This window comes from Arachis ipaensis, chromosome B10 (genome assembly GCF_059453495.1).
Source record: "Arachis ipaensis isolate K30076 ecotype BB chromosome B10, ASM5945349v1, whole genome shotgun sequence".
Taxonomy (NCBI): domain Eukaryota; kingdom Viridiplantae; phylum Streptophyta; class Magnoliopsida; order Fabales; family Fabaceae; genus Arachis; species Arachis ipaensis.
This window is the reverse complement of record NC_142435.1, coordinates 133962623-133990323: the sequence shown is the minus strand read 5'-3', so window position 1 is coordinate 133990323 and position 27701 is coordinate 133962623. Positions and strand designations below refer to the sequence as shown.

Below are 27701 nucleotides of genomic sequence, written 5' to 3'. Positions count from 1 at the left end.
ATATATATATATATATATATTTATATTAAAATATATAATTAATTAATTTTGATGTTTAATTTTAATATAAAAATAGTACTTTTGAATTACCTATTATCTATTATTGTATATAAAAAAATGAGAAAGTTAAGGATACATTTGATGATTGGGACGTGCTACACATATAAGCAATTAAAGCCTACAAGCCTTACAAGTTGGTTCAACCCAAAAACAATTCACGCGCACTCAAGCCTTTAGAATGGAGCGTCAATCCCACGCGCCTACACAACGGTTACGCTCTCCAAAATCCGCTGATTATGGCGCACACTTCCTCTTCTCCCTCAAAGAAAACGCAAAGCGTCAAGTTTCAAGGAAGATTCGAAACAAATTACAATTCGAAAGAGGCGTTCGAACTCGTCGCGAAGATTAGAAGAAATCAAGAACAAAAGATAGAACTCTCCATCAAAAATCGCCGGAAAAAACGAAGAAATATTATTCAAGGTAAGTTACTGTTTTACTGATCTTGTAGATTTTCCTCATTTCGAAATCGAAGAATTAGGTTTTACTGTTCTTCTACGTTCTTCTAGGTTTTACTGTTCTTCTTGTTCTAGCTCTCATTTTACTATTTTTAATGTTCTTCTAAGTTCTTCTAGGTTTTACTGTTCTTCTAAGTTGTTCAAGGTTTTACTGTTCTTCTTGTTCTAGTTCTTCTCCTAACGGATTTTTGGGAGTATATTGCGTAATTTAGTGGGTGTATATGGAGTAATTTGTTGATTGTATATAGTTGATTGTTGGGTGTATATGAAGTAATTTGTTGGGTGTATATTTCTGAACTGATATAATGTAATATAATCAACTGTTGCAACTGTTCTAATATTGCTTGTCCTTGGGTGTATATTGCTTGACCTTGTAATGTTGCTTGACCTTGTATATTTATGCATGTTTGAGTGAATTGAACATTATTTTGAACTGATCTAATTAAATACTTATGAGAATCCTTATAGGTGTATGTGGCTGATCTATGGGTGTATTTTTCATTTCAGAAAAAATGACAAGCAAAAATCAAGCTGAAAAAAATGTAAGCACAAATATATGTCTTAGATCAAATCAGTTTTTCATAATAGAAATATATCTGACTCTAATTTTGCTTTGTTTACAGCAAACCAAAGACCTTAAGTGTGCAACCCATTTGTTGTGCGAGAAATTCAGAAATATGAGTGAGGAGAAGAAAACAATTGTTAGGGATTTGGGATTTGGTGGTCTGATGCACATCCCGCCGCTAAGGGTGGATCACAAGTTATTAAAGGAGTTGGCTAACTCCTTTAAATTAGGGAAAAACACACTCGAAACCGGCTACGGTTCGTTTAGAGTAAGACAAACCATAATAGGGGCTGCACTTGGCCTTAACACGTCAGGTAACTCATTACAAACATAGGTGTATTTCAAATGATTTTCATACTATGTTATTTTCCTTTTTGTAGGAGATCTATTTCCTCAGAAAATCAATTATAAGGATCTTTCTGAAGACAACAAACAAATTTTTAAAAGATTCCAGGGGAAGACCCTAAAAAGTCTCACATATGAGATGATGACTATTGCTGTTGATAATGAACAGGATCGCCTCATGTTCAAGAGGATTTTCATCCTCTATATACAAATGGCGTTCTTCTTACCAACAACAATTAACAAAATCTCCCCTGTCTACCTGGCACCAATTTTCAAGATGGACATAATAAAAGAGAGAAACTGGAGAGCACATGTTCTGAATTTCATCATCAAGGGCATAACAGATTACAATCTAAAAAAGAAAAAGGCAATTGACGATTGTTTGTTTGCCCTGATGATAGTTTACTTCCATCTATAAAAAAATAAAGACAAGAAAGGAGAAGAAAGACATCCAAAACCCTGGATTGCCAACTGGACTAGAGAGCAGTTGGTTGAAAGAATAAAGCAGAAGTGGATGAACATATGGTAAGTGAAAAGAATATCTTGGGTGTATTTTATTTACCTGAATGCTGCTAACTAAAATTTCTAATGTTTCAGAGGATTGTAAAGATGGCTGAAACAAAGGAGAAGTTAAAACAAATGAAGAAAAAAGATAAGAAAGAAAAAAAGAAAAAAAAAACAAAAAAGGAAAGCAAGTTCATCATCATCGGAGATTGAAACATCTGAAGCTGAAGTCTATTCTACCTCTAAGTCTGAGACTGAAGAAGACTCAGAGGAACCAACAAGGAAACAACCCACCCGAACATCCAAAAAGTAAGTAATATACTTGGGTGTATTTTGTGTATTCAGTTGGGTGTGTTTGTGTATTCATTTGGGTGTATTTTTATGTTCAGTTGGTTGTATTTTGTGTATTCATTTGGGTGTATTTTGTCCTTTTTAGTATGTTTATAAATAATGATTGTTTGCCTTCCAGAATGGAAACCAAAAAAAGGAAGAAGATTTAGGAGGATTCTGATTCAGAATTTGAATAAAATGATGTGTAATGTTCTGAAATTATTACTGCTTTCCTTTGGGTTTATTATCAAGATTTCATGTATTAACAGAGCGTCTCTTATTAACTTTTAGAAGTGAAGAATCATCACCAATAGAGAAGTAAAAAACAAATAAAAAGACTCAGAGAACACCACAAAAGTAAGCACTTTTTTGGATAGTATTTTCTGATCAATTTAATTTTGTATTTCTGATTCATACTTGTTTTTACCCCCCAGGACACAATCCAAAAAGAAAAAGGTCATTGTTGAGGATTCATCTCCTGAGTAAGCTCAATCCTATCATGGGTACAGTACTATGTAAGCTATATTACCGTCTATCATCAAAATTATATTTGTTAACATGTTCTTTTATGCATGTACTGTCAGATCTGAAATTAGAACTGAAGAATTAGATGAATTCTTAAGGGAAAAGAATGAAAAATCTGCTGCACAGGGGTATGTCTTGTTGGGGTGTATATTTCAGATTTTATGGTGTTTTCTTTGCTAATAATTGTTTCTTGTTTGCCAGGGAGAAGGAAGCTGACCTGCAATCGACGGAAGGTCACTATGTCTCATCTGAAACGTAAGAAGCTTTATTTGATAAAATCTTGTTATCCTGATTTAATAGTATGGTATTTTTTATGAATAATATGTACTCTATTATGTTTAGAATACCGGACGTAAACTTAGGAAGTGATGATCCTTCATTTCAAGGACACACAGATCAAAGTAGCGTAAACGAACCGGCAGAGAGCATGTAATTTCTCTTTCTAATAACCGTTGCTTTTATTCTTTTATTACCTTCTACTTCTAATTCTGTATATATATATTTTTTTTAGAAAAAAAGCCCTTTGATGTTTTATTCGAGATAAAAAAGGCAGGAAAAAAAAGCAAATACTGGAAGTATGTAAGTTCTCAAAAAACAAAGTCTGTCTTTCTTTTGAATGCTTCGGGTGTATTTTTGACTTTCTTAGGGTGTATTTTAGGTTGAGTCTGGTTGAAGAGTCAGCCAGTGAGCCAGCTGAAGAGAACATGATGGTTGTGCGGGTAGAGACACAGTCGCAAACAGAAGCGCTTTCAATGTGAGTTTTTCAAGAAAATTTCAACCTTATAACCATTTTATTTTTGGGGGCTTTGTTAACCTTTTATTTTTCTTCTTGTTTAAAGTTCTGATTCAAGTTTGTCTACCACTGTCCCAAACAACCACTGTGCCAGAAATTGAACAAACTCCTGTGACAGAAAATGAACCAACACCTGTGCCAGAAATTGAACCAACCCCTAAAAAGTCTCCAAGTGAAAAAAATAATGAATGAACTACAAAAAGGTAAGGAATAGTCTTGGGGTGTATTTGGTTACAGTTTTGGTGTATATTGCCCCTGTTGGGGTGTATATTTTCACGATTGATCTCTGACTAGTTTTTTTTTTGTAACATGATTAATTTTATGTAACCCTGCAGCACTCCTGAACCACCCCAAAAACCTGAAGAAAGCACACCCATGCTTCCACCAGCTCCATCTAAAATGTAAGTTCATCAGAGTAAAATCAATGTTTCATTATCATTCGTATATTCTTATTCTTATAATACGTTATACATGATCATGCAGTAATCCAGTCCCAGAAGACGCTGCTGCGCTGATGATGATGGCACAGACATCATCGTACATTCCTAAAAAAGGTTCGATTCCATCATTCAGCCTTGGCTTGACTAATTCAAGCCAAGAAGAAGCAACAACGCAGGAGGGGGCGGCAATGCAAGATGGAGAGAGGGCAAAAACTCCTGAAACCCCAAAACTGCTAGAACAATTAGGGGATCTGGTAGAAAAAATTGCAAGTGGTAGGGTGACAACAAAAGGAAAAAGTCCACAGATTCGAAAGGAGAGTGGCGGATAGAGTTTCGAGAAGTTTGAAACTCCTGCGAGGACGAATGAAAATACGGCTGACATGAAAGAGAAATGCTACATTTGGGCCACACGAGTGAAGACATACGGAAATGGACTAACTAATGAGTATGACACCGTGTGCACACTGAATGCCCAAGATAGATACATTTTGTCAAAAGTCCACCTCGCATCACTCGCAGCTGAAACGCATATAGAAGCCGAGGTAATATTACAATAACATTAATATTTTTATCACCAAAATTAACTACAATGTTGATTGATGTAAATTGATTTCGACATCTTTTCTAGATTGTCTCTGTCATGTGCCTCATCCTAAACCAGCAAAAGATTAAAAGGTTTCAAGAAGAAGTATACTGTCTCCCCCCTGATATTGTGTCAAGGGTTGCTTCAAGGAATTTTGGGTGTATTTTCTGCACTCCTTCGAGTGTATTTTCTGTCTTAAATTGGGTGTATTTTATGTGTTCAATTGAGTGTAAGTTGTGTATTCATTTGGGTGTATTTTCTGCATTCGTTTGGGTGTATTTTCTATATTCATTTGGTGGTTCACAATTTTTGCAGAACATGGCCATTGCAAATCATCCAGAAGGGGTATTCTTACAGCCTAAAACCAATAAGCCATTCAGGGTGGAAGACTACCCAATGTTTATACCCTTCTTGGACTTTAAAAAATTAGCATCGCATCGTTATGTAAGTTTTCATTTCTAAAACTTCTTATTACCATTCTTTACTTATGTGCCAAATAAACTAAAACAGTGTTCAATATGGACATACTTCAGATTTTTGCACATGTTTGCCATTCACAACATTAGTGGTTATGGTTGGCTGATACAAGAAAGCGAAAATTTTATATACTCGACCCATATCACACGACATCCCCGTCCGATGAGAGAATGGCCCTAAATACATTCATTGTAAGTTGGTTCTGTGTTTTATATTTTAATAGTTGGGTGTATTTCTATTCAATATAAGGTGTTTGTGCTCCTTTGGGTGTATTCCTTTATTAAATTTAGTCATGTATTACTGATTTGTTTTGTGTTTTAAGGGATATGTAATTTCACGAATTAGAGTATATGTTGGGGGGCACCTCTGAAGAGAAGGGACAAGGACAAGGAAATTGAACCGCCATACATTAACATCTCAGACCAAAAGACAAGGTATAAATCTTTCACTCTGAAAATTAAACTTTTCTATATGTAATTTGTAATTTATTTTCTTGGTTTTCAGCTATGACTGTGCTATTTACGTAATGAAGTGGCTTGAGATAATTCAGCCCGAAAACATTAAAATGTTGAAGTATGAGTGGGACAATTGGACCCAGGTAAATGTGTTTAAAACTAAATAACTCTGTATTACTTTACTCAATTAACATGGTTGATTAAACAGAATATTCTTTTTAACTGTAGGACGAGGTGGACCACTTTAGAGTAGAATATGCTTCTCGGATTCTATTCCATGAAATGAATCAAGACAAAGCTGAAGCCATTAGGAGAAGTAATGCAATAAGATTGTCCAAGCCATCCTCATTGTTATTGAGTCCATATTGTCAGATAGATTCTAATGATATTGACACTGATTAATGTAATTGTTATATAGTCTTGTAAGAAATTGAACAGATGATGTAAAAATTTGCCAATTATGAGTAAAACTCTCTCTGCTGTATTCAAAATATCTGAATTACAGGTACTATAATATGAAGGAAAATATCAAACCAAATATACACCCATAACCTGACATTTTACACCCAAAGAAAGTTGAATATACACCCAAACATCTATCCCCTGATGATTTAATCCTAAAACCCTAAACCCTAAAACCCTAAAACCCTAAACTCTAAAACCCTAAACCCTAAACCCTAAAACCCTAAATCCTAAAACTCTAAACCCTAAACCATAAAACCCTAAAACTGTAAACCCTAAAACATAAACCCTAAACGTTAAACCCTAAATCCTAAAAACCTAAACACTAAATCCTAAACCCTAAATCCTAAACCTAAAACCCTAAAACCTTAAATCCTAAACCCTAAACCAACCAACCTATTATACACCCAGATCATTGATTTTTACACCCATAAGATCTCATTTTACACCCAAGGAAAGTTAAAAATACACCAGACTTCTATCCACTAATGCTTTATCCCTAAACCCTAAACCCTAAACCCTAAAATCCTAAATCCTAAACCCTAAAATCCTAAACTCTAAGCCCTAAACCCTAAACCCTAAAACCCTAAACCGTAGTAAAAAAACAAACAATATTTTATAACATAAACAACAGATTGTGATATATATATATATATATATATATATATATATATATATATATATATATATATATATGTAAAATGTGAAACACAAGAAAATTTAAAAATACACCCAAAAAATAATGCTTTACACCCATATTCTGTAACTATACACCCAAAAAGTTATTCGCTGCTGCTGGTTCTCTGAACTGATAATTCATATCACGTCCTTGATATTGGCTGGAATTTGGACGCACCACTGATACAGCAGCAAAGAGGTTTAACTAGATATAATAAACTCACATATTAGCTAAACTATTAACGAGAAAATTAAACTCAATCACCACATATTTAAAGAACATCACTTTTACCTCGTTTAAAGCTTTCGTTTTCTTCTTCTTTGAGGCATTTGCAATCTGTTTGTCCAACTTTGAACCTAGCCTATTTTTGGGACGTCCTCTTGTTCGAATCCTTGGAGGGCTTTGAAGCTCATTAACGGATTCCAAGTTGGCGTCTTCGTGAGATAAAGATGTCCCCTTCCTTTTGGCTTTCATTGATTCCATCTCAACCATGACGTTATCGTATGCACGGTGCAGAATTGTAGTCAGCTCCTCCGATTCTGATGCAAATTTGCAAATATTTTGCGAACAAAAAACTAATTCGTCAAACCCCTTGCTTCTTGGCTCCAACAATGGCTCGTCGTGGCTGCTCTTGATGTGTGTGTGTCGCCTCTTTACCTTCTTGCTCCATCATTCCAATATATATCTCGATGACACTTGGCTTACTCGTTCAAAGCTTAACACGCTTAGTGCATGACGGCACAATATCCCTCTTGACTCGAATAATAAGCATTGACATTTTACCTCGGCTGCTACTGAGTCATAAGTAACCACAAACTTGTTGAATATTGAGCTGGAAACTTGTTCTCCAACTTCGTATACTGAATAGCCTAGAGCGGAATTCGTTAATCTAGTGATGTAATTCGCCTTTCCTCTAAATTGTGCTTGTACTTCCCTAAACTTTTGATGAGTGTACACATCTTGAAACTGATCTTCAATGGAGGATTTGGTTGCACATGGTATGACCGTATGAAAATCTGCAGCATCTGATTCTCTCTCTGCTTGCTCCCTGCTTCCGAGGCAATTATCGTATTGTTTGACAAATTGAATAAGCGAGCTGTTCCGAGTAATAAACTTGTTAAAAATGAATGCACGCTCTCACTCCTTTGTGTGCTTTTCATCCCTGCTCAGAAGTGGTGATCCGGATAGATTGGAACCCATATATGACGGTCTTCATAGAGATCTGCAGAATACACCAAAAAATAGACTATAAATACATCCGAAAAACATGCAATTTACACCTCTGCTGTAGATTTTAAACAACATTACCTGAAAGCCACTTGTTGTCCACAAGACCAAAATTCAGCAGAAAATCATTCCAATTCCTATCAAATGAATCTTTACTATGAGAGTTCCAAACAACTTGGCTCAATTCTTGTTCAATTTCAGCATGTCCCTTGTACCCATTTAATTTGCTTGGGATCTTCTGTGTGATGTGCCAAATACATCAACGGTGAATTGTTGTTGGCATACAAGCCTCTATAGCCTTTTTCATTGACGCGCATTGATCAGTGAGAAACCCTTTCGGAGCATTTCCCCCATGCAACGAAGCCAACATTGAAATAACCATTTGAACGACTCAATTTCTTCTTTTTTCATCAAAGCACATCCAAAAAGTATTGACTGACCGTGGTGATTCACCCCGACGAAAGAACCACAAACCAAATTATACCTGAAATAAATTACGACATTGCAGAATGAAAATCATTACGTACACCCATATAATGAATTTATACACCCAAGGAAGATCCAATATACACCTCTGCAGCAGATTCATAGAACAAAATTAATTTAGCAGCATAAACAAGAACAGCATATTACCTGTTTGTATTGTAGGTGGTGTCAAATGAAATAACATCTCCGAAATACTCAAAGGCAGCTCTACTCCTTGCATCAGCCCAAAAAGTAAGCTTAATTGATTGATCGTCCTCGAGTTCGAGCTCGAAAAAGAAATTCCGATTCTTCTCTTTCATTCTCAATAAATATTTCCCGAATTCCTTTGCATCTTCTTGTTTTTTCTCACATCTTTTTCAATAAAATTTAACTCGCGGTGACCCCAGCTGCCGCAACGAATGATTGGAATGTTTTGCTTGGTCTGATACCGGCTTCCTCGTTATTCTCTATTGTACGACGAACGGACATGCTTAGTTCCCTGTGCTGTTTGAGCATCTCTGCTTGAGTTGGACAATAAGGGTGTGAATGATGCAGCACGACCTTTGAAATGATCCAAGCACCAACATCCTTCAATGTGTGTATATAAATTCTTGCAGGACAATTTAAACCAGCTGTGGGATTTGTCTTCTCGGTCGGAGATATTTTAGATTTTCATTTTCCCTCTCTGCTACATGTGATCAATTAATTCTTAATTTCGTTTCCCTTTTTATTTGTGCTCCGAACTCTTAATAGAAAAATCTGCAGCCTTGGCATAGTCCTTGTAAAATTTTGCAACATCTTCAAGGGTTTTAAAGGTCATTCCAACCTTGGGAACAAGCTGCTCACCAACAACAGAGAGGGGCTGCAAAAATACAACATGTTTAAAACAAGAAAATACTATAGAATTTCTGCACCTCATAAAAAAATAACAATCAAAGTAAAATACACCCAAGGACTTCTGATCTACACCCGTTACGACAACAAGTCAACTAAAATAATAAGAAAAATCATAAACTGTAAATACACCCAAACTCCTCCCTAAAATACACCCAAACTTTCCTAAAAATACACCCAAAAAGTTTTGATCTACACTCGAGCGTCTGCTATAAACTGCAGATAATTAATCAAAACTAATACATTAGATTCAATCCACAGATTATGTTCACGCATTAATTTCACAGTCTATGTTCGCGAATTATTTAGCTAGACAATCATAGACGAATAACTGCATCAAATTCAGATTAATCTTAATTAGCTGAATCTAAATCAAACCTCAGGAACTTCGTTCGATTCAAATTCAAAATCCACTTCGCCTTGATTGAGCTGACAATCTGAGGTTGAATCATCCATTATCTTCAAGGTTCGTTCAAAATTTGATTTCAGAAACCAGAAAATCGAAATAAAAACGAAGCTAGAGTTACAGTGAGAGAAACTGAGGTGAATGACGAAGAACAAACCAGTGATAAACGCAGAAGAAAGAATGATCGGAAATACAAGGGAAGAACGCAAAGAAGGAGAACGAAGAAAATTGGCAAGAGATTCGAAGAAGGTAACGAAATCTTTTGAAAATTGGAAATTATATTATTCGCGCGTTAATTGATTTTGATTGATATAATGTTCTGTTATATAGCGCGTGACTTGTACGTAACAATTGGAGCGTGTTTAGAGTTTTAGTAAGCTTCAGGACTTGTAACACTTGTAAGTGTTAATCACTTGTATCTAAATTAATCCAATTTTAAAAACTTTTAACTACAATAAAGATATAAATTTTATTGAACAGTATCATTTTCTATTAACCAAAAAAAAAACTTTAACAAGTCTTCTAACCCCTTTTTTTAAGTCCTAACAACTTGACAACTACTTAAACTTCTTTTTTTATCTTTCAGATATCAATATAAATTTTTTTTATATCATCACTTTTAATTATATCTGCTAATTCATGTTCTTATTTTTATTTTTGTCATCTTTTGTTGTAAATATCAGGGTGAAAATGTTTTTCTTTTTCACAAATTTATATAATCATCAATTCAAAAAGTTGTCATACTTCCACTCAATTCTCTCGAGATGTTATCAGGTATGATTTGTTTAGCCATACTAGGTATACATTAAAATTACTCACTAAAATTAATTATTAGTATAAAATACATGTTAAAATATAAATACACATTAAAAATAAATTAAACTACACATATATTTATATACAAATATATTAATAACTGATTTTAATGTACAAATAATATTTTTATTTTGCAATACATTTTCTTCGGCATAATTTTTTCTTGATTCTACCTAAACAATATATAATAAAAGGCCACACTTTACACCATCAATTTGAAAAACATAATTGAAAGAATTTATTCCCTTGATATACGTAATACGTTGCAAACAAATAAAATAGATGAAAACGGAATTGCAGCATTTATTCCATCTGGCATCAGCAATATATAAATCATGAAAGGAAAATGAATTGCGGTATTGGTATAAAATGTCTATATAGCAACAGAGAAACAATGCTTTCTGATTTTCCAAGTTTATGCTTTATACATGTTATGTACAAAAAATAGTGGACGAGACAGTGAAGGGACAATTACAAATAACAGAAGTTTATGAAGAGAATTAGAGAAAGACCCTAGTCATCTATCAGCATCCCTTTTCGAATAAAGAAAAAAAATATGTAGGGAGAACAAGAGGAATGAAATGATACAAATGATTGCGGAGAACTTTAAATTACAGGGAACTGAGGTAATCTTTTATTATTGACAAAATGGGGTTAGTATAAGGAGATCCCTCCAATGTCTGAAACATGATTCCATCCATCCGAGCTTGAACTCCTTCAGAGAATGTCAAGCCTTGTAACAATTCTTTCAATGTTTGTTCTGCTCCAATTAGAGAACTTCCTACGCCTAATAAAATCTGGGGAAGAGAAGGGCTAGGTCTAGAGATCTCCACAAGAGTAACCTAGCATATTGTTCAAGCACAATAAGCGCAATTTGGATTTGTACTCGCTCAATTTTGAACCCTAAATACAACATTCTTATATGGCGAAAATAAAGGTGATCACACACAAACCAACCTCTCTGTCTTGAGGTATGTTTGCCTTCGATTTTGCGATGGCAATAGCTCGTGATAGCCCACCAATAGCATCGACCAAACCGCGTGAAGCTGCATCATTGCCAGTCCAAACCCTACCCTGCGCAACCTCCTCCATCTTATCTACCTAGTAATAGAAAAGTTGCTTTAAGTCTTTACCTAAAATTTTCAAGGAGAAAGAACAGAAAAGCATTAAAATTAACACATTGAATTCAGAACATACAGTCATTGATCTGGATAAAGCTGCCTTGTCTCGAAATTGTTTATAAGCATGCTGTGCAGATTTGGCAAATAACTCTGCTTCATCTGGTCTATAGCAAAATAATAATAATAAAAATTAAAAAATCAAATGGCATATTACAGTGACCAATATTCTATCCAAATTCCTCATCTACTAGGATCTTCATACCTGAAAAATGAAGAAATAATATTTTACCTGAATGGACGTTGTTCGGCTGCAAGGACTTCAGCATATCTTCCTCTGGATATGACCTCCTTGTTAAAGCCAATCTTCTCATACAACTTTCCCAGGTTAAATTTTCCTACAAAGAAGATATGTTGTATCAGAAACAAACAGAAGAAATTCGTGTAGCACTGACAATTCATGATAGTATAATGTCTTTTCTCATCCTTCAAATCTCCATCAAATAATTTAATTACAGCAACAATTTCCTATTATTGCATTACCCCATAATGATACCTCAAAGTTCTATACATTCTTCATTTGAACTTGCTCATGATGCTACATTACTATGTTGAGAATTGAAAATGGAAACTATGTATTGAAGTGAATTTATTTCATGTTTTTAAAACAGTCAGTCAGACAAGCTATTTTATATATTTAGAAGCATACATATTTTTTATATCTTAGTGTCGACATTCTAACGTGTCTAAAACAGCTTCATCCTATATAGGTGTGAAAAAATTATAGGGCACTGGCTTTCCCTTTATGTGTAAGTAAACAGATAGTAGCAGTCTATACGTTATTGCATATCTCAATAGATAACAAGAGATGGAGAAATTTCCGTAGAAGGAAAAGCAGTTATAGGGACACAACAATTGCTGAGCAACATCAACTGATATCAATTATGCATCTGTCTTGAGCAATGGGAAAATGAATGGAGAGATTGATTTTTGCTTAGTGATGGCAATATGGCATGAAAGAGTCTCCTTTCTCCTAAGCAATCCCATTGGATTTTAACACGAATACAAAAGAGGAAGCTACTTATATATTCCATCATGTGTATGTATGTAGATTATTAGTAAACCCAAGCCTTTAGTTTTAGTTAAATTAACATAAACTACAAGCTTTTCTACTTTCAGCAACTGAAATTATAATACATCATGGTTCACCTGTGACCACTCCAATTGAACCAGTTAAGGTAAGACTTTCTGCAACAATGGCTTGTGTTCCCATTGCCATGTAGTACCCTCCACTTGCTGCCACATCAGCCATTGAAGCAATGACTGGTTTTGAAGCAGCCAAAAGCCGGATTTCTCTCCACATCCTGCAGGTTAAGGCATTAGATAGGAGAATGTCAATCATGTCACCAGTGTATAATAACCAAAACAAGCTTAACATTATACAACAATCCACAACGACAAAATTTACTCCTCTCAAGTCCAAAAGTATCAACACAGAAATGTGTCAACTAAGGATAAATAGTCAAAGTATAGACGCAACCAACCAATAATTTCATCACAAAAAGAAATAAGAAATTGTTATGTTTCATTTATTAAAGTTGCATTTTCAAACATAAAATTAACATAGATGGAAATTTACCAGAACTTACAAATCAGAAGCAAGAGCATCTCCTCCAGGACTATCAATTCGGATGATAGCAGCCTTAAATTTTTTTGACTCTGTTGAGGAAACAAATACCCAATTTGAACGGGAACAAACATAAAAGGTAAATGATAAAAAAAAATTATTAAGGTTATATTCAGAAACAACTTAAAATAAATGTATTCATTTAGCTTCCCATTTATTATTATGTGATGTCTGGAAGTAGTTAATAATATAACTCTGCTTAAACTTTGATGTCTATTATGCATCACAGAAAGCTACCATATCCAATGTAAATAGCCTGATAACATTCCACCGAATACTGATTTGTCTGATTATACGCTAAGTTCACTCAGTCTCCTACTATGAAATTTAACATAAAACTTATATCATCAAGTTTACCTCTGACACTGCGAATCTTCTCAATGAACTTCTCCGCAATGATACCTGAGCTAGACACACTTACTTGGCTCTCAACACGGCTAATGCTCCCGGAGGCTCGAATGATGGCTATCAAATCTTTACCACTTGGTATTCCAACGGTCCATTTCTTAACTCGAGAGTATTTCCTGATTTTGATCAATGAAAAAAAAATGATGTGTTAACATGAATTACCTGGTAATTATTATTTTTATTCATTTTCTGGTCATAAAGAGAGTTTGTAAGAAATAAGTTAGAGTAGAAAAGGAAATCAATAGTGAGTTGCATGAAAACTGCAAATTAGATAAATGGTGTTTTCTCTATTTTGCTATACCCAAATATTTGTAGATTAGTGTTTTCAAAATTTAATATACAAATTAACCAATATAATTAGCATATAATATATGCCTACCTACACCAAATTCAAAAGTTTAGCATTCTTTCAATTATACATGTCTTGGAAGGATGCAACAAAAATGGAAACTGAGTTATGTTAGATATCCTATATGTTGTTACAGTAACATGTAAATTTAATATTAAAAATAATTACAAAACTGAAGTAGGCTTTGAACCGAGCATTGCCTTTATATCGCAGTTTAAAATTGATAGAACCACTCACACAGGTTTAACAGAGGATGCAATCAAGATAATTAGTACAGTGCAAAGATGCAATTACTTGAACGAAGAAATAGGGACCAACTTATCATCAATGGTATTGTGACATCAAATCTATTAGCATCCCCTTGGAGCATAAACAATGAGAGAAATTAAATCAAAATCCAGAATGATCCCAATCAGATGGGGAAAAAATACAGCCACTGATGTATATAATTCCTTTTAAAGCAAGAAATTTAAAATGAATTAATTTTGTTGGGGACAACATATGAGCCATTGAACAATAACTGTAATTTATAATTACAGGAGTAAAATCAAGACTGGGAACAAAACTTTTAACAGGCAGAAGCTGAATTTTATAAGACTAAGGATTTGGTAGGATTTTTCCTAGTTAGACATTTCTAAAGCTAACTTTTAAGCAGCATAAACCAAAGTACATCTCTACAAGTCCACAGGAAGAAATTTCTACCTATAATCCACCATAGGCAGATTTTTCTCTGTTTTCACTCCAGTTCTCTCCTTCAACATGGCAATAACCTGCAAAACATTTTAATATTTCTTATCCGTTTAGCCCCATAAGATAGAGCTCTACTGACATCCTTCAACCAAATTTATTAACCAGTATTCATTAACCATTTCTATGAATACACGAACTAATAAGAGATTAAAGTCCATAAGCAATGAAACCAACAAACTCTTAAGTAGAAGGATAAAACTTCAATAATTGGAATTCTCCATTCAGACACATCCACCATTGTTCCAACTTACACTCTGAGTATGATTATATTAATAGAACAGACAAACTACACATAAAAGTAGTCTTTTGCATTACTGGAAAATAATTATGTACCTCATCATCATAGATTATGTTCGATATGAGGCCCTCTTCTTTAAGCTTATCTACTTGATAGACACCTTCATTTATGAAGTTCTCGATGTCTTCTCTTTTCTTTCCTATATGAAGTATGCAGAAGCTCAAAAGTTAGTTTATTTTGTTATTACAGATTCAAGTAAAACTTCCAGTGCATATGCACCTTTGGCAGAAGAGACTTTATCTAGCCAATTTGAATAGATGTTATCAAGCAATGCAGTCAGCATTTCACAATTTTCTTCGGAAATGGTTCTTCGTGCTAGTTGATCTCCTGCACTTTTATATTTCCCAATCCTTTCAACTTGTGGTTCAATTCCTATATTATCTAAAACCCCTGAAAAGAATCAATAAATGACGTCAAAAAAAAAAAACATTAGGGTTACCCATAGCCATCAGAGGACCTAAATTTTAAAAGGGTTCATCAAGAACATAAGAATACAGAAAATATTTAGAGAATAAACAAAGAATGATCTGATGCAGTAAGCATTAGTCTAATGTTCGAAGAATTTACTAAGCATGTATTCTCTACTGCTGTTTATTATGGTAAAAGAAAGGGGGCAGACTGGCAGTACCATATTTTGACATGGGGCAGTACCAAAATTATGTAAATAAGATCATTATAAAGAGAATTTTCCAAGTAAGCCCGTTACAACTTTTTAAAGGAACCAATGATAGAAAACCACTTTTGGTAGGCCAAATAAAACGGTGAAGCAAAGAGAATAAATATCCATCTAATTTGGCACTCCAAAAGATGTATGCAACATAATATTAGTTTCCATTTCCATTTATCAGTGAGCACAATAATTAATGTCATCAATATCATTGTTTTAAGGCCTAGATTGATGCAAAAAAAAAAAAAGGGACAAGCACTATATATATATATATATATATATATAATCTTTAGAGGACCATATTGGTGATTTAATGTTTATTTAAAAAATTAAAGAAATCCTGTCAGAAAACAAACTATTGTACAATACTATTTATCAATAAAATTTTAAAAAAAGGAGAGGAAAACAAAATCAGTTTACCTCTAAGGAATGAGGCTTGAACAGTCAATCCAAACAATGAAAAGTAAGCACTTGGGGGCGCATATATCTCTTCACACGCACATGCAAGGTAATATTCTTTTTCTTGGCATGTAGGGACGAAAGCCACAACGAACTTTCCTACAACAATAATCAACTATCAAAGCATATTATAAGTACTAAAAATCACTAACAACACTCAACATATCAATGAAGAAGAAGAGGTCACCATATTTGCTAAGACCTCGGCTCATTTACACTACGGCATAAGAAGATGACATCGATGCTCCTACACTTAAAAGATAATATACTTCAAGAAAAGAAACCTACTGCTTACAAAACCATATCGATATATTTAAAAAAAGGTTGTGGTTCAGGCTAGCCTAGGCGGGACCTAACAGGGACAATGCAAAGTGTCCAAGTTCATGTAATGTAACTCTGCATGAGGTGAATTGAAGTTCTTTGTGAAAGTAAATACTAAACCAGCTCATTTGACCTCAATATTAAAGTTTCTATAATTAGCATTAGATATGAACAAATTGTTAACTCTTGGTTTTTCACATTCAACATCCACTATCGAATGCCTAACGCAGAAGTCCGAAATAGTACCCGATTGTTTGAAATTCAATATGTGTCTTCGAATTTCCTCAACTTTGCCCCACCCACAATTCAAACCTTCAATATGCAGATAGATCCCAGAAATACGAGGATCATAAGCAGCTTTCACGAAATTCTCACAAATCTGAGGCAGAGAGAGTCCAGGAGAAAACCTAGTCTTCACCTGATCGGATATCTAAGTGCACAAAACAATGTTTCAATTCAGAAGCAAACATAACATAATACACAGAGCAAGTTCATATCAGTCTTCAGCCACAGGAATGTATTAATCCCTACAAAAATCTAGCATTGACCTGAGATGTATCACTTCTCACAAATCGCAAATTTGCAAGAAGCTTTGACATTTGCAATGAAATTCTCAGGCCAAAGGTGTATCACTTCTCACACAACCTTCCTTAGCAATGAAATTCAAATTTTTTTTCCCTCTATGATACAATCTAACATAAAGAGACTTTCATTATATATAAAAACAAGTTGGCCAATTCAATCTCATAGCATAAAATGTATGAAACAGTATATAAAAATGAACCTGGCCACGAAGCTTCATGGTGAGGACGCTACCCTTGCGAACGCGCTCCCAGGGTAAGGCAAAGAGCATGTTAAGCTTGACGAGCAAGCTCCGGAATCCAGTAACTGGTTCGAATTTGAATTCGCCAGTGGGATACTCCTCATCAGGAATCGTAACAGTTTGATTATTGTCAACGGCAGCTTCAGAATTGGAATCAGAATCGGAATCGAAAGCGCGAGGGAGGGGAAGGCGAGTCCTACTACGAGAGTTGCGAGTGCTGAAGGAGGGTAGTTTGGGAATAATGGAGAGAAGAGGAAGGCGAGAAGGAGAAGTGTAAGAGGATAAGGTGCGAATGGAAGTGAAGTTGTGAAGAGTGGGCGGTGGTGGAACAAGAAGCTTCGACATTTGCCCGCGTGGAATACACAGCGGAAAAAGGAAGTGAGAATGGCGAAATTGGTGAGAATGGTGAAGAAGAAGAATGAGTGACTATGTAAGAAGAATGAGTGACTAGGTTCGCTTTAGTCCACGTCTTCGTTTACTATGAGCCTGAAATTCTTTACTTCATTCCCTATCTCATCCCAACACACAAGCTTTCAACAAACTGTGTTTTAATTAACAGATTAGTTGAGTAAATACCCATAGTTGTTCCTGAGATTCACGCAATTATTCATAGTAATCTCTAAGATCCCGATTTTTCTATTGTAGTCCTCTAGATAGAGCTCTGAACACTCAAACTGGTCTCTGGCCATATTTCAGGTGATGACTCATCACCGGAGCGCTGACGTGGCCGCGGATTGCCACACTGGAAGGCTTCGAAACGGCGTCGTTTTAGTTTGGCGCCCTTGATAGCCAAAAACGTCGCCGTTTTGACGTTATTTAACATGAATATCAGTTTTCTCGCCAATACAAACTTCACTTGTCTCTTCTTCTTCCACCCTCTGACTCCATCTTCGTATACTCATCAATGGCGTAACCGTAGGGTTCTAATCCCTGGGTTGAAAAAGTTGAGAGAAGAAGAAGCAAGAGGTTTTCGTTCTTCCCCTCCATCACCAGAAGCAAGAGGTTCGGACTTTGTGATCGTATTCAAGGTAATCTCCCTCCTTTTTTTTACTTTGCATTTTCGATTCAGTGTTGGTTGTTGATATGCAAGTTGTTTGTGTGTTTGAGGTTCGGGGGTTTTGGGGTCGTTGTAGTGTCTAGGGTTTGAAGGTTGGCTAGGGTTTGTGGGGTTGCTATATTTAACCGGAATGAAACAGGAATATGGTTCAAAAATGTGTTCTTGAGGTGTTGATGTCACACTCCAACACCAAAATTCATACTACATCTAAAGTCACACAGCCACCACCAGTGTCAAAGACTCCTACCCAGCCCAAGGTGCCAACAAAAAAATTCCAGCTTATGAATAGTTTTTCAAATATCAGTTTAATTTTTCAGAGATTCACTTGATCCTGGAGTGATTTTTTTTGGCCATCCTGCAGTAGCTCCTGGACTAATTACTTCTATTTGAGAACCACTTGTTATAATCTTTCCAAGAGCATGTTGATATTCCAAAAATTTCAGGGACAAATAATGAGCTTTTATCTTAATTTTATCTTTGTTCACTTAAGTTTTTGTAGTAAGATGAATTTAAGAGATGAGTTTTTATTTGATAGTGATTTGGATATGAGTTAAAATACACTAGTACTACAATAAATTTATCAAAGCTTACATTGTCTTGAAGTACACCATTGATTACTATATAGTTAAGTTTGACAGCAAGGTAGACTTGTTTTGCCTAAAATGTTTCCATGTTTGGCTAAATGCCTCTTTGAAATTTGTGATAAATGTTGTGTAAGAAGAATTGCCTAATAATCTAGTCAGACTAGATATGCTATTTCAAAAGGCAGTGAAATCTGAAATTGACATACAGGTCTATTAATGGTTTATTGTTATACTTAAATTTTAACAAGAACTAATTGAATGGTGGAAAATTAGTTGCACTTTTAATAAGAATAGGAAAATGAAAGTGGTGTTTTTATCACAAAAAAAAATGAATAAAAAATAAAGTTGTGTTCTGCCAGATTTGTTGGACTTGAGGAAACTAACAACTTGATGCATTTTATTCACTAGCAACTTTGTCATTTATTTATAACATTTAGTCAGAAAACCTTTCCATCGTTTTGCAGTGTAGATCAATTAGTGGAAGAGAGATTTTCATTCTCATATTGTCAGGGAAATAGATTGCTATTGCCTTAGTTGACCAAAGCAAATTGAGGTATAGGTTTCTTCTTATATGTTCTATTCTTTTTTGGCTTCAATACTTAATTGATGATAGCTTTTCAACAGTAACATACTCCACGTTCTTACCAAATTTTTACATGGTGCCTGTGGTAAACCAAGTTTATTCATTTGATACCATCTTTTTTAGAAGAAATTTGTCACTCCAATTGCATTATAACACATATTTTTTGTTTATAGTTTAGCTCCTGAATCATTGTCTGATTATATGTATATCTGTTAGGGACTTTTATGGGGATCGATTGTAAATTTTAAGGACTTTTATGGGGATAAGCATAAACGTTAGCAACTATTATGGGTCACGAATATAAAGTCAGGGTCATATATGTGTACATTTTGTTGAAGCTATATATGTATAATGTTTTCTGAATCTGGCAGGGACTGATATTAGCAGTGAAAGAGGTGATGCCTGATGTGCATCACCGTTTCTGCGTCTAGCATTTATGAAAAAATTTCAACAAGAATTGGAAGGACTTACAACTATAGAAACTTTTGTGGGGATGTGCAAGGACAACAACATACCAAGAATTTAGAGATGGAATGGACAAGATCAAAAGGTTAAATGAGGATGCTTGGGCATATTTAGAGAAGTGGCCGATGGATGCTTGAACCAGAAGCTCATTCAGCCATATTTAGGAGTTTCTGTTTTGTGTAATTAGTCTTTTCCATTGTACAATGACTAGATGGTGAATTGTGATCCAAAGGCCTTTTTGATATGCCATGCTTTTGATGAAACTATAGATAGCATCATAATGGTTTCTAGGCTGCCTTTTACCTTCATCTTTTGTTGTTTTTTGATAAACAATGGAATTTATCTTAATATACTATGCTTTGTGGTTTACCAATTCAGGTGGAAGCAGTTTTTTTATTTTTTTGATAAACAGTGAAATTTATCTTAACAACAGTTTCATAGTTAACAGCATTTTTCATTCCATCAACAGGCAATTTTTTTTATAAACAATGGAATTTATCTTAACAACAGTTTCATAGTTAACAACATGTTTCATTCCATCAAGCAGATTTTTACATCTGTTGCTAACAGGAAACCCTAAACCACCAACTCATTCATCATTTACAATACATGATCACCAACAACACTATCAATACAAACACAGCTAACACTAACAATTGGGTAATCAATTATTCTAACCCACATTATAGTTGGGGCAGCCATAAAACAGTTTGTTCGGATTCGAATCTGTGCCAGACCATCTGAGGACCGGCCTGCAGCCATAGCCGCACCATTCTGGCGGGACCGATCTTCTACTCTTCGTTTGCGTTCTACTCCGTTTCCAGCTAGATGGGGAACAAACAGAGCTTCAACCTGCAATGCTACCACCACCCATCATCGACATGAGTAGCAGCCCCAGCTAAAACTGTGTGAGAGTAAGAAGAAGTGTATGAAAGAAGAAGAAGAAGAAGAGATGAACAAGACGAAGAGATGAAGTATCTGAGAATTTGGGGATTTAGGGTTATATATAGTACGAGGGACTAATATGGGTACAAATTGCAAATTAGCCAGCTCAGCTAGCCGTTGGGAGCCCTCCAGCGTGGCAATCTGCGGCCATGTCAGCGCTCCGGTGATGAGTCATCACCTGAAATATGGCCAGGGACCAGTTTGAGTGCTTGGAGCTCTATCTGGAGGACTACAATGAGAAAATCGGGATCTTAGGGATTACTATGAGTAATTGCGTGAATCTCAGGGACGACTATGGGTATTTACTCCAGATTAGTTTGATTGCTCTATTTATCTGATTAACATGAACAAAAGTCATTCTTTCTTAACTAAGGGCCCGTTTGAATAGGTTCATAAGTGACTTTTTTTTAACTTTTAACTTATGAAAATGTGTAGTATTAATGTTTGGTACAATTTTCAAAACAAATTTGCAACTTTCTAAAAAGCTATTTTGGTGCTTAAGGAGAAGTTAAAAGAAATAATTTCTCTCATAATAAAAAGCTTTTCATCACTTTTCTCTTAAAATAAGTACTTTTAGAACTAAAAAATCAAACACAAAATAACTTATTTATAAGCTACTTTTAATATAAGCATTTATTGTTTAAGTTATTTCTTCAAAAGTAACTTAATTAAGTTGTTTACCCAAACTGGGCCTAAATAACCTATCCAACAAAATGTTAGGTACCAGACAAATGACACAGCAAAATATAGAGATAAAAAATTAGAAATTTGTATAAAATATGAAAATAATTGAATAATTTTCTTTGAGAATTACAACTTCTCCCTATCATAAGGAGATTACGATAACACTCTCTCTTGACAAAAGGAGAACACACTTCTCTCTACATATATAGGAAAAAACTACTCAAAGAAATATTATGTTATTCTATTTGGATGACTTGATTGAAATGAATTAAAGAAAAAAACTCAATTTATAAATGAGTCTCTTTAATATGAACCATCCGTTAATTAGAGGTATATAATTCTTCTCTTTTTCAACCATTAAAATTCTATGGTTATAAACTAGGATTGTTTATTACCTTTCATTTTATTTAGTTGTTATTTATTTATTTATTTTCTAAAATTAGCTTTACTAATTTTCACAATCTCCCACTTAAAGCTAATTTTGATAAATTTTCAAAATTCATGTTGCTCATGTATTCGTATGAGGATCTACACCATTCAAACTTTTCTGTGTTGATTGGTTTTGTCATGACATCTGCTAGGTTATCTTTAGTGTGAATCTTCTGCATATCAACACTTCCTTCTTCTACTACTTCCTGAACAAAGTGATGTTGTACTCCAATGTGTTTTGTTCTTGAATGAAAGGTAGGATTCCTTGCAATGTGCAAGGCACTCTGACTGTCACAATACACAGAAATCTTTTGTTGTTTGTGCCCGAGTTCTTCCATCAACCTTTGGATCCAAATAGCTTCCTTGCATGCTTGTGTAGCTACCATATATTCAGCTTCTGTAGTAGATAAAGCTACAACAGTCTGTAATTTAGATAGCCAGCTCACAGCTCCTCCTGCAAGTGTAAACACATAGTCTGTAGTAGATTTTCGTTTATCAAGATCACCTGCAAAGTCTGAATCGACATATCCATTGACAATGAATTCTGATCCTCCAAAACACAATGCAACATTCGAGGTCCCTTTGATGTATCTCAAGATCCTCTTAACAACATTCCAATGCTCTTTACCCAGATCTGCCATAAATCGACTTACCACCGCAACTGCTTGAGCCATATCTGGCCTTGTACAGATCATGGCATACATAAGGCTTCCCACTGCTGATGCATACGGCACTCGAGACATTTCCATCCTCTCTGCTTCACTACTAGGGCACATACTTGAGGATAATTTAAAATTTATAGGAAGTGGGGTTGAAATTGGCTTACATTCTTGCATGTTGAAGCGTTGCAAGATCTTCTTCAAATAATTCTTTTGCGATAGCCAAATCTTCCTATCCTTTTTGTCTCGGTGAATTTGCATCCCTAAAATCTTGTTTGCTGGTCCCAAGTCTTTCATATCAAACTCCCTAGCCAACTGTGCCTTCAATTCTTAGATTTGATCTTTGTTGGGACCTACCACCAACATGTCATCCACATACAACAACAGAATAATGAAATCATTATCACCAGACCTCTTGTAATAAGTACAATGATCTGAACTAAGTCTGTTGTATCCAAGGCTAATAATGAAAGAATCAAATCTCTTGTACCAACTCCTTGACGCCTGCTTTAGATCGTACAGAGATTTAGTTAACCTGCAAACCAAGTTTTCTTTTCCTTTTTCTTCAAAACCTTCTAGTTAGAGCCTATATATCTCTTCTTCAAGTTCTCCATGAAGAAAAGCAATCTTTACATCTAATTGCTCTAGATGTAAATCAAATGTAGCACACATAGCCAAAACTACTCTAATAGTAGTTAGTCTCACCACTGGAGAAAATATTTCATTGAAGTCAATACCTTCTTTCTGAGCATATCCCTTGACAACCAATCTTGCACGATATCGTTCCACCTGATCATTACTATCTCGTTTGATCTTGTAAACCCATTTGTTACCAATGGCTTTTCGACCTGCTGGAAATTCAACAAGTTTCCAGGTATGGTTCCTATGTAATGCCTCAATTTCTTCTTGCATTGTTGTCATCCACATAGAAGCATCTGGATTGCGCATAGCTTCCATAAAAGTTGTTGCCTCTCCATCTTCTGTCAAAAGACAATATGCATCATGGTTTGTCAAAACATAATTTGAGTGCCATGATGGTGTTCTTCTTTGTCGAGTGGATCGACGAACTTCTATGTCATTGGCCTCTGCTTCTTGTTCTTCATGCTGTTATTCTGCTTCAGAAAGATCACCTTCTCTGCATTTTTCATCTATTTGAACAGTGGTTATCTCTTTAACAGTTCTGTCATTTTCTTGTTCCTTTTGCAATTCATCTTCTGCAAATATCACATCTCTACTGATAACTACCTTGCGGGCAGTGGGATCCCACAGGCGATACCCCTTAACTCTGTCAGCATAACCCAAGAATATATATTTTCTAGACTTTGGGTCCAACTTTGTTCTTTCCTGGGAATTGTACATCACGTACACAGGACAACCAAATATATGTAAAGAAGAATAATTAGGTGGCTTACCTTGCCACATCTCCATTGGTGTCTTCAACCCAATTGTAGTTGATGGTGACCGATTTATCACATAACAGGCGGTTTTAACAGCTTCTGCCCAAAAAAGACTTGGCTAAACCTGCAGTTTGCAACATAGCTCGTGCTCTTTCTAGGAGAGTCCTATTCATTCGCTCTGCTATACCATTTTTCTGAAGCGTATATGCAACTGTGAATTTCCGTTGAATACCTTCTTGCTTGCAAAATGTTAGAAAATCACCATCGACATATTCTCCTCCATTATCTGTCCTTAAACACTTGATCTTCTTTCCAGATTCAAGTTCTAACTTTGCTTTGAACTCTTTGAACATCGCAAACACGTCTGACTTCTTCTTGATCGAGTACACCCATAGCCTCCTAGAGTAATCATCAATAAATGATACAAGATATTTTGCTCCTCCTAGGGACATCTCCGGTGATTCCCACACATCAAAATGAATCAACTCCAATATGTGTTTGCTCCGAGCAGTTGATCTACCAAACTTCAATCTATGTTGCTTGCTTGTAACGCAGTGCTTACAAAACGGTAAGTTTACCGATTTGAACCCCGGAATGAGATTACGTTCTACAAGAATCTTCAAGCCTCATTGTGACATGTGGCCTAGTTTGCAATGCCATATTATCGTCATTTCTTCTTAGCTTGTTGAAGCAACTGATGCCTCTGCCTCTTGCAAAGTATCTCCCACAAGCATGTATAGATTTGCTACAATCTTTTCTGCTTTTATTACCACAAGAGCTCCTTTAACAACTTTCAAGATCCCACCTTCAATATGGGTCTTGCAACCAAGTTCATTCAATTGTCCAATCGACAACAAATTCTTCTTCAAGCCTTTCACGTGTCTTACCCCTTGAAGTGAACGAATAGAACCATCAAACATTTTTATTTTGACAGTACCCATTCCAATAAATTCTAAGGCATGATCGTTTCCCATAAACACCGATCTTTCCAAGACAGATTCATATGTACAAAACCAATCACGATGAGGAGTCATGTGCCATGTTGCTCCTGAATCAACAATCCAAACATCAGTGAGCTATTTACTGCCTTTAGAACTTCGCCATACAGGATTTCTCCATCATCAGGGGTACTCGCAACACATCCTTGAGAACTTGATCCTTCTGGAACCTTCTCTATACTCTTCTTATTCCAACAATCTTTCTTGAAGTTCCCTCTCTTACCATAATTGTAGCATTTGACCTGCTTCTTACTTTGTGACTTTGGTCTATTTTGACTCCCACTGGAACCACGCTCTATTAATCTTCCTCTTGTCATCAACAAAGCCTCTGCTTGTTTTGAGCTTTCTAATCTATCTTTCTTATTCTTGTGCCTAGATTCTTCTTCAAGAACCGCAGCAGCCATGTCATCAAAAGAAAGATAATCAATCAAAATATTATTAGTTAAGTTAAGGATAAGTTGATCATATGAATTTGGTAGACTTTGAAGTAAGAGCTCTGCACGTTTATTTTTCGCTATGGTATATTCCAATGATGAGAGTTGGGAAAATAGTGTATTTAGATTGTTGATGTGATCCGTTGCCGATGTGGACTCACTCATTCGAAGAGTATAAAGTCTTCTCTTCAAGAATATCTTGTTGTGAAGTGACTTGACTTCATATAATTTGCTGAGAGCATCCCAAATTTCTTTTGCTGTCTTTTTCTCTGCTACACTTGATAAAACTAAGTCAGCTAATGCCAAGTGTAAGTTTGCAACAGCATTGTTGTCCATCTCCTTCCATTTTTCATCTGTAATTCCAATGAGTCTACCTTCAATTGTTGTCACGCAATTGTCTTTTCTCATAATGGCTTTTATCTTCAATTTCCATATGAAAAAATTACTCCCACTGAATTTTAGAATTTCATACTTTGCTGCCATTTTTTTTAGACGGTAATAACTCGCAGCGGAAAAAAAATATATTAATCAGCAACATTTGGCTCTGATACCACTGTTAGGTACCAGACAAATAACACAGCAAAATATAGAGATGAAAAATTAGAAATTTGTATAAAATATAAAAATAATTGAATAACTTTCTTTGAGAATTATAACTTCTCTCTATCATAAGGAGACTACAATAACACTCTCTCTTGACAAAAGGAGAACACACTTCTCTCTACATATATAGGAGAAAACTACTCAAAAAAATATTATGTTATTCTATTTGGATGACTTGATTGAAATGAATCAAAGAAAAACTCAATTTATAGGTGAGTCTCTTTAATATGAACCATCCGTTAATTAGAAGTATATAATTCTTCTCTTTTTCAACCATTAAAATTATAAGGTTATAAACTAGGATTGTTTATTACCTTTCATTTTATTTAGTTATTATTTATTTATTTATTTTCTAAAATTAGCTTTACTAATTTTCACACAAAATTTAGATAAGTGTAAGGAAAAAATCTATAAAGTATAGATAATTCGCTGAATTATAGTGTGTCGAACATATTTTAAACACGATATAAATTGATATTCGTTTGACATGCGTGTCTCATATGTCTAATAGTGTTTTAATAGAAACTAAAAATTTTTTTTATGGACACGCTTAAACATATCTAAGTACCATCACGTGTCAGCGTGTTCAACCTTATTCTTAACATATATTTTTAAAATAAATTTAGAAATAATATATATTATTATTTATTAACACAAAAAATATTTTAACTATTTTATATAATTAAAATAAAAAATTAAAAATAATAAAAAAATTAATTTATTTTTTAATATCAATAAAATATCAAAATATTATTACGATTTATCTAAAAAATATTTTATATATATCCCCATGTCTTATAAAATTTTAAAATTCATATGTCAATGTGTCCCGTGTCTATGTCAGTCTAAAACTATCTATTTTATCTATACAAAAATTAATACATTTATTCTTTTATAACTAAAAAATGATATCTCATTTAAAATCCTTTTGTTACGTCAGATTTTTCTTCAAATTACAATTTTTATATTTTTTGTATTATCTCTCTTCATCTAATAACTTTTACTAATATCATCTCCTAATTAATAACAAATTTAATAATATTATTTAGCTATTTTCAAAAATAAAATATTTTTTTAGTATTTATTTGTTATTAACTCTTTTTATTATCATTAATTGTATTCTTAAATATTTTATATTATAGATCAAACAACCTAATATATATATATATATATATATATATATATATATATATATATATATATTTGATAGATTTTAAATTTTTGAGATAGCATTATATGTTGAAGTTAATTGATATTTAACGATATTAACATAAATTATTATGAAAATATTTAAATTTATATTAATTCTTTATAATTTTTTCTTCAATTTATTTAAATGATTATAGTATTTTATTCAAAAATAATAAATACTTTTAGTGAAGTCAAAATTATGAGTCAAGATTTATTTGAGTGTTAAATATATTACTTTTTTATTTATTTATCAATTATTAGTTTAAATGTAACTCATTTATCAAAACCAAACAAGAAAAAACATTCACTCT

General features: G+C 34.3%; 1 protein-coding gene across 1 annotated transcript; it reads right to left on the bottom strand.

Moving 5' to 3' along the window:
* Positions 1-10859: 10859 nt before the first annotated feature.
* LOC107623492 (serine protease SPPA, chloroplastic) lies at positions 10860-17906 on the bottom strand. The gene is made up of 13 exons (XM_016325782.3): positions 17323-17906; positions 16785-16968; positions 16179-16316; positions 15311-15481; positions 15127-15230; positions 14746-14813; positions 13644-13810; positions 13249-13318; positions 12809-12963; positions 11892-11997; positions 11679-11766; positions 11439-11582; positions 10860-11323 (listed from the first exon to the last, which is right to left on the bottom strand). Exons 1-13 carry the CDS (start codon positions 17704-17706, stop codon positions 11093-11095), a joined length of 2010 nt encoding a protein of 669 aa, XP_016181268.1. The 5' UTR covers positions 17707-17906; the 3' UTR covers positions 10860-11092.
* Between the last annotated feature and the right edge of the window lie 9795 nt (positions 17907-27701).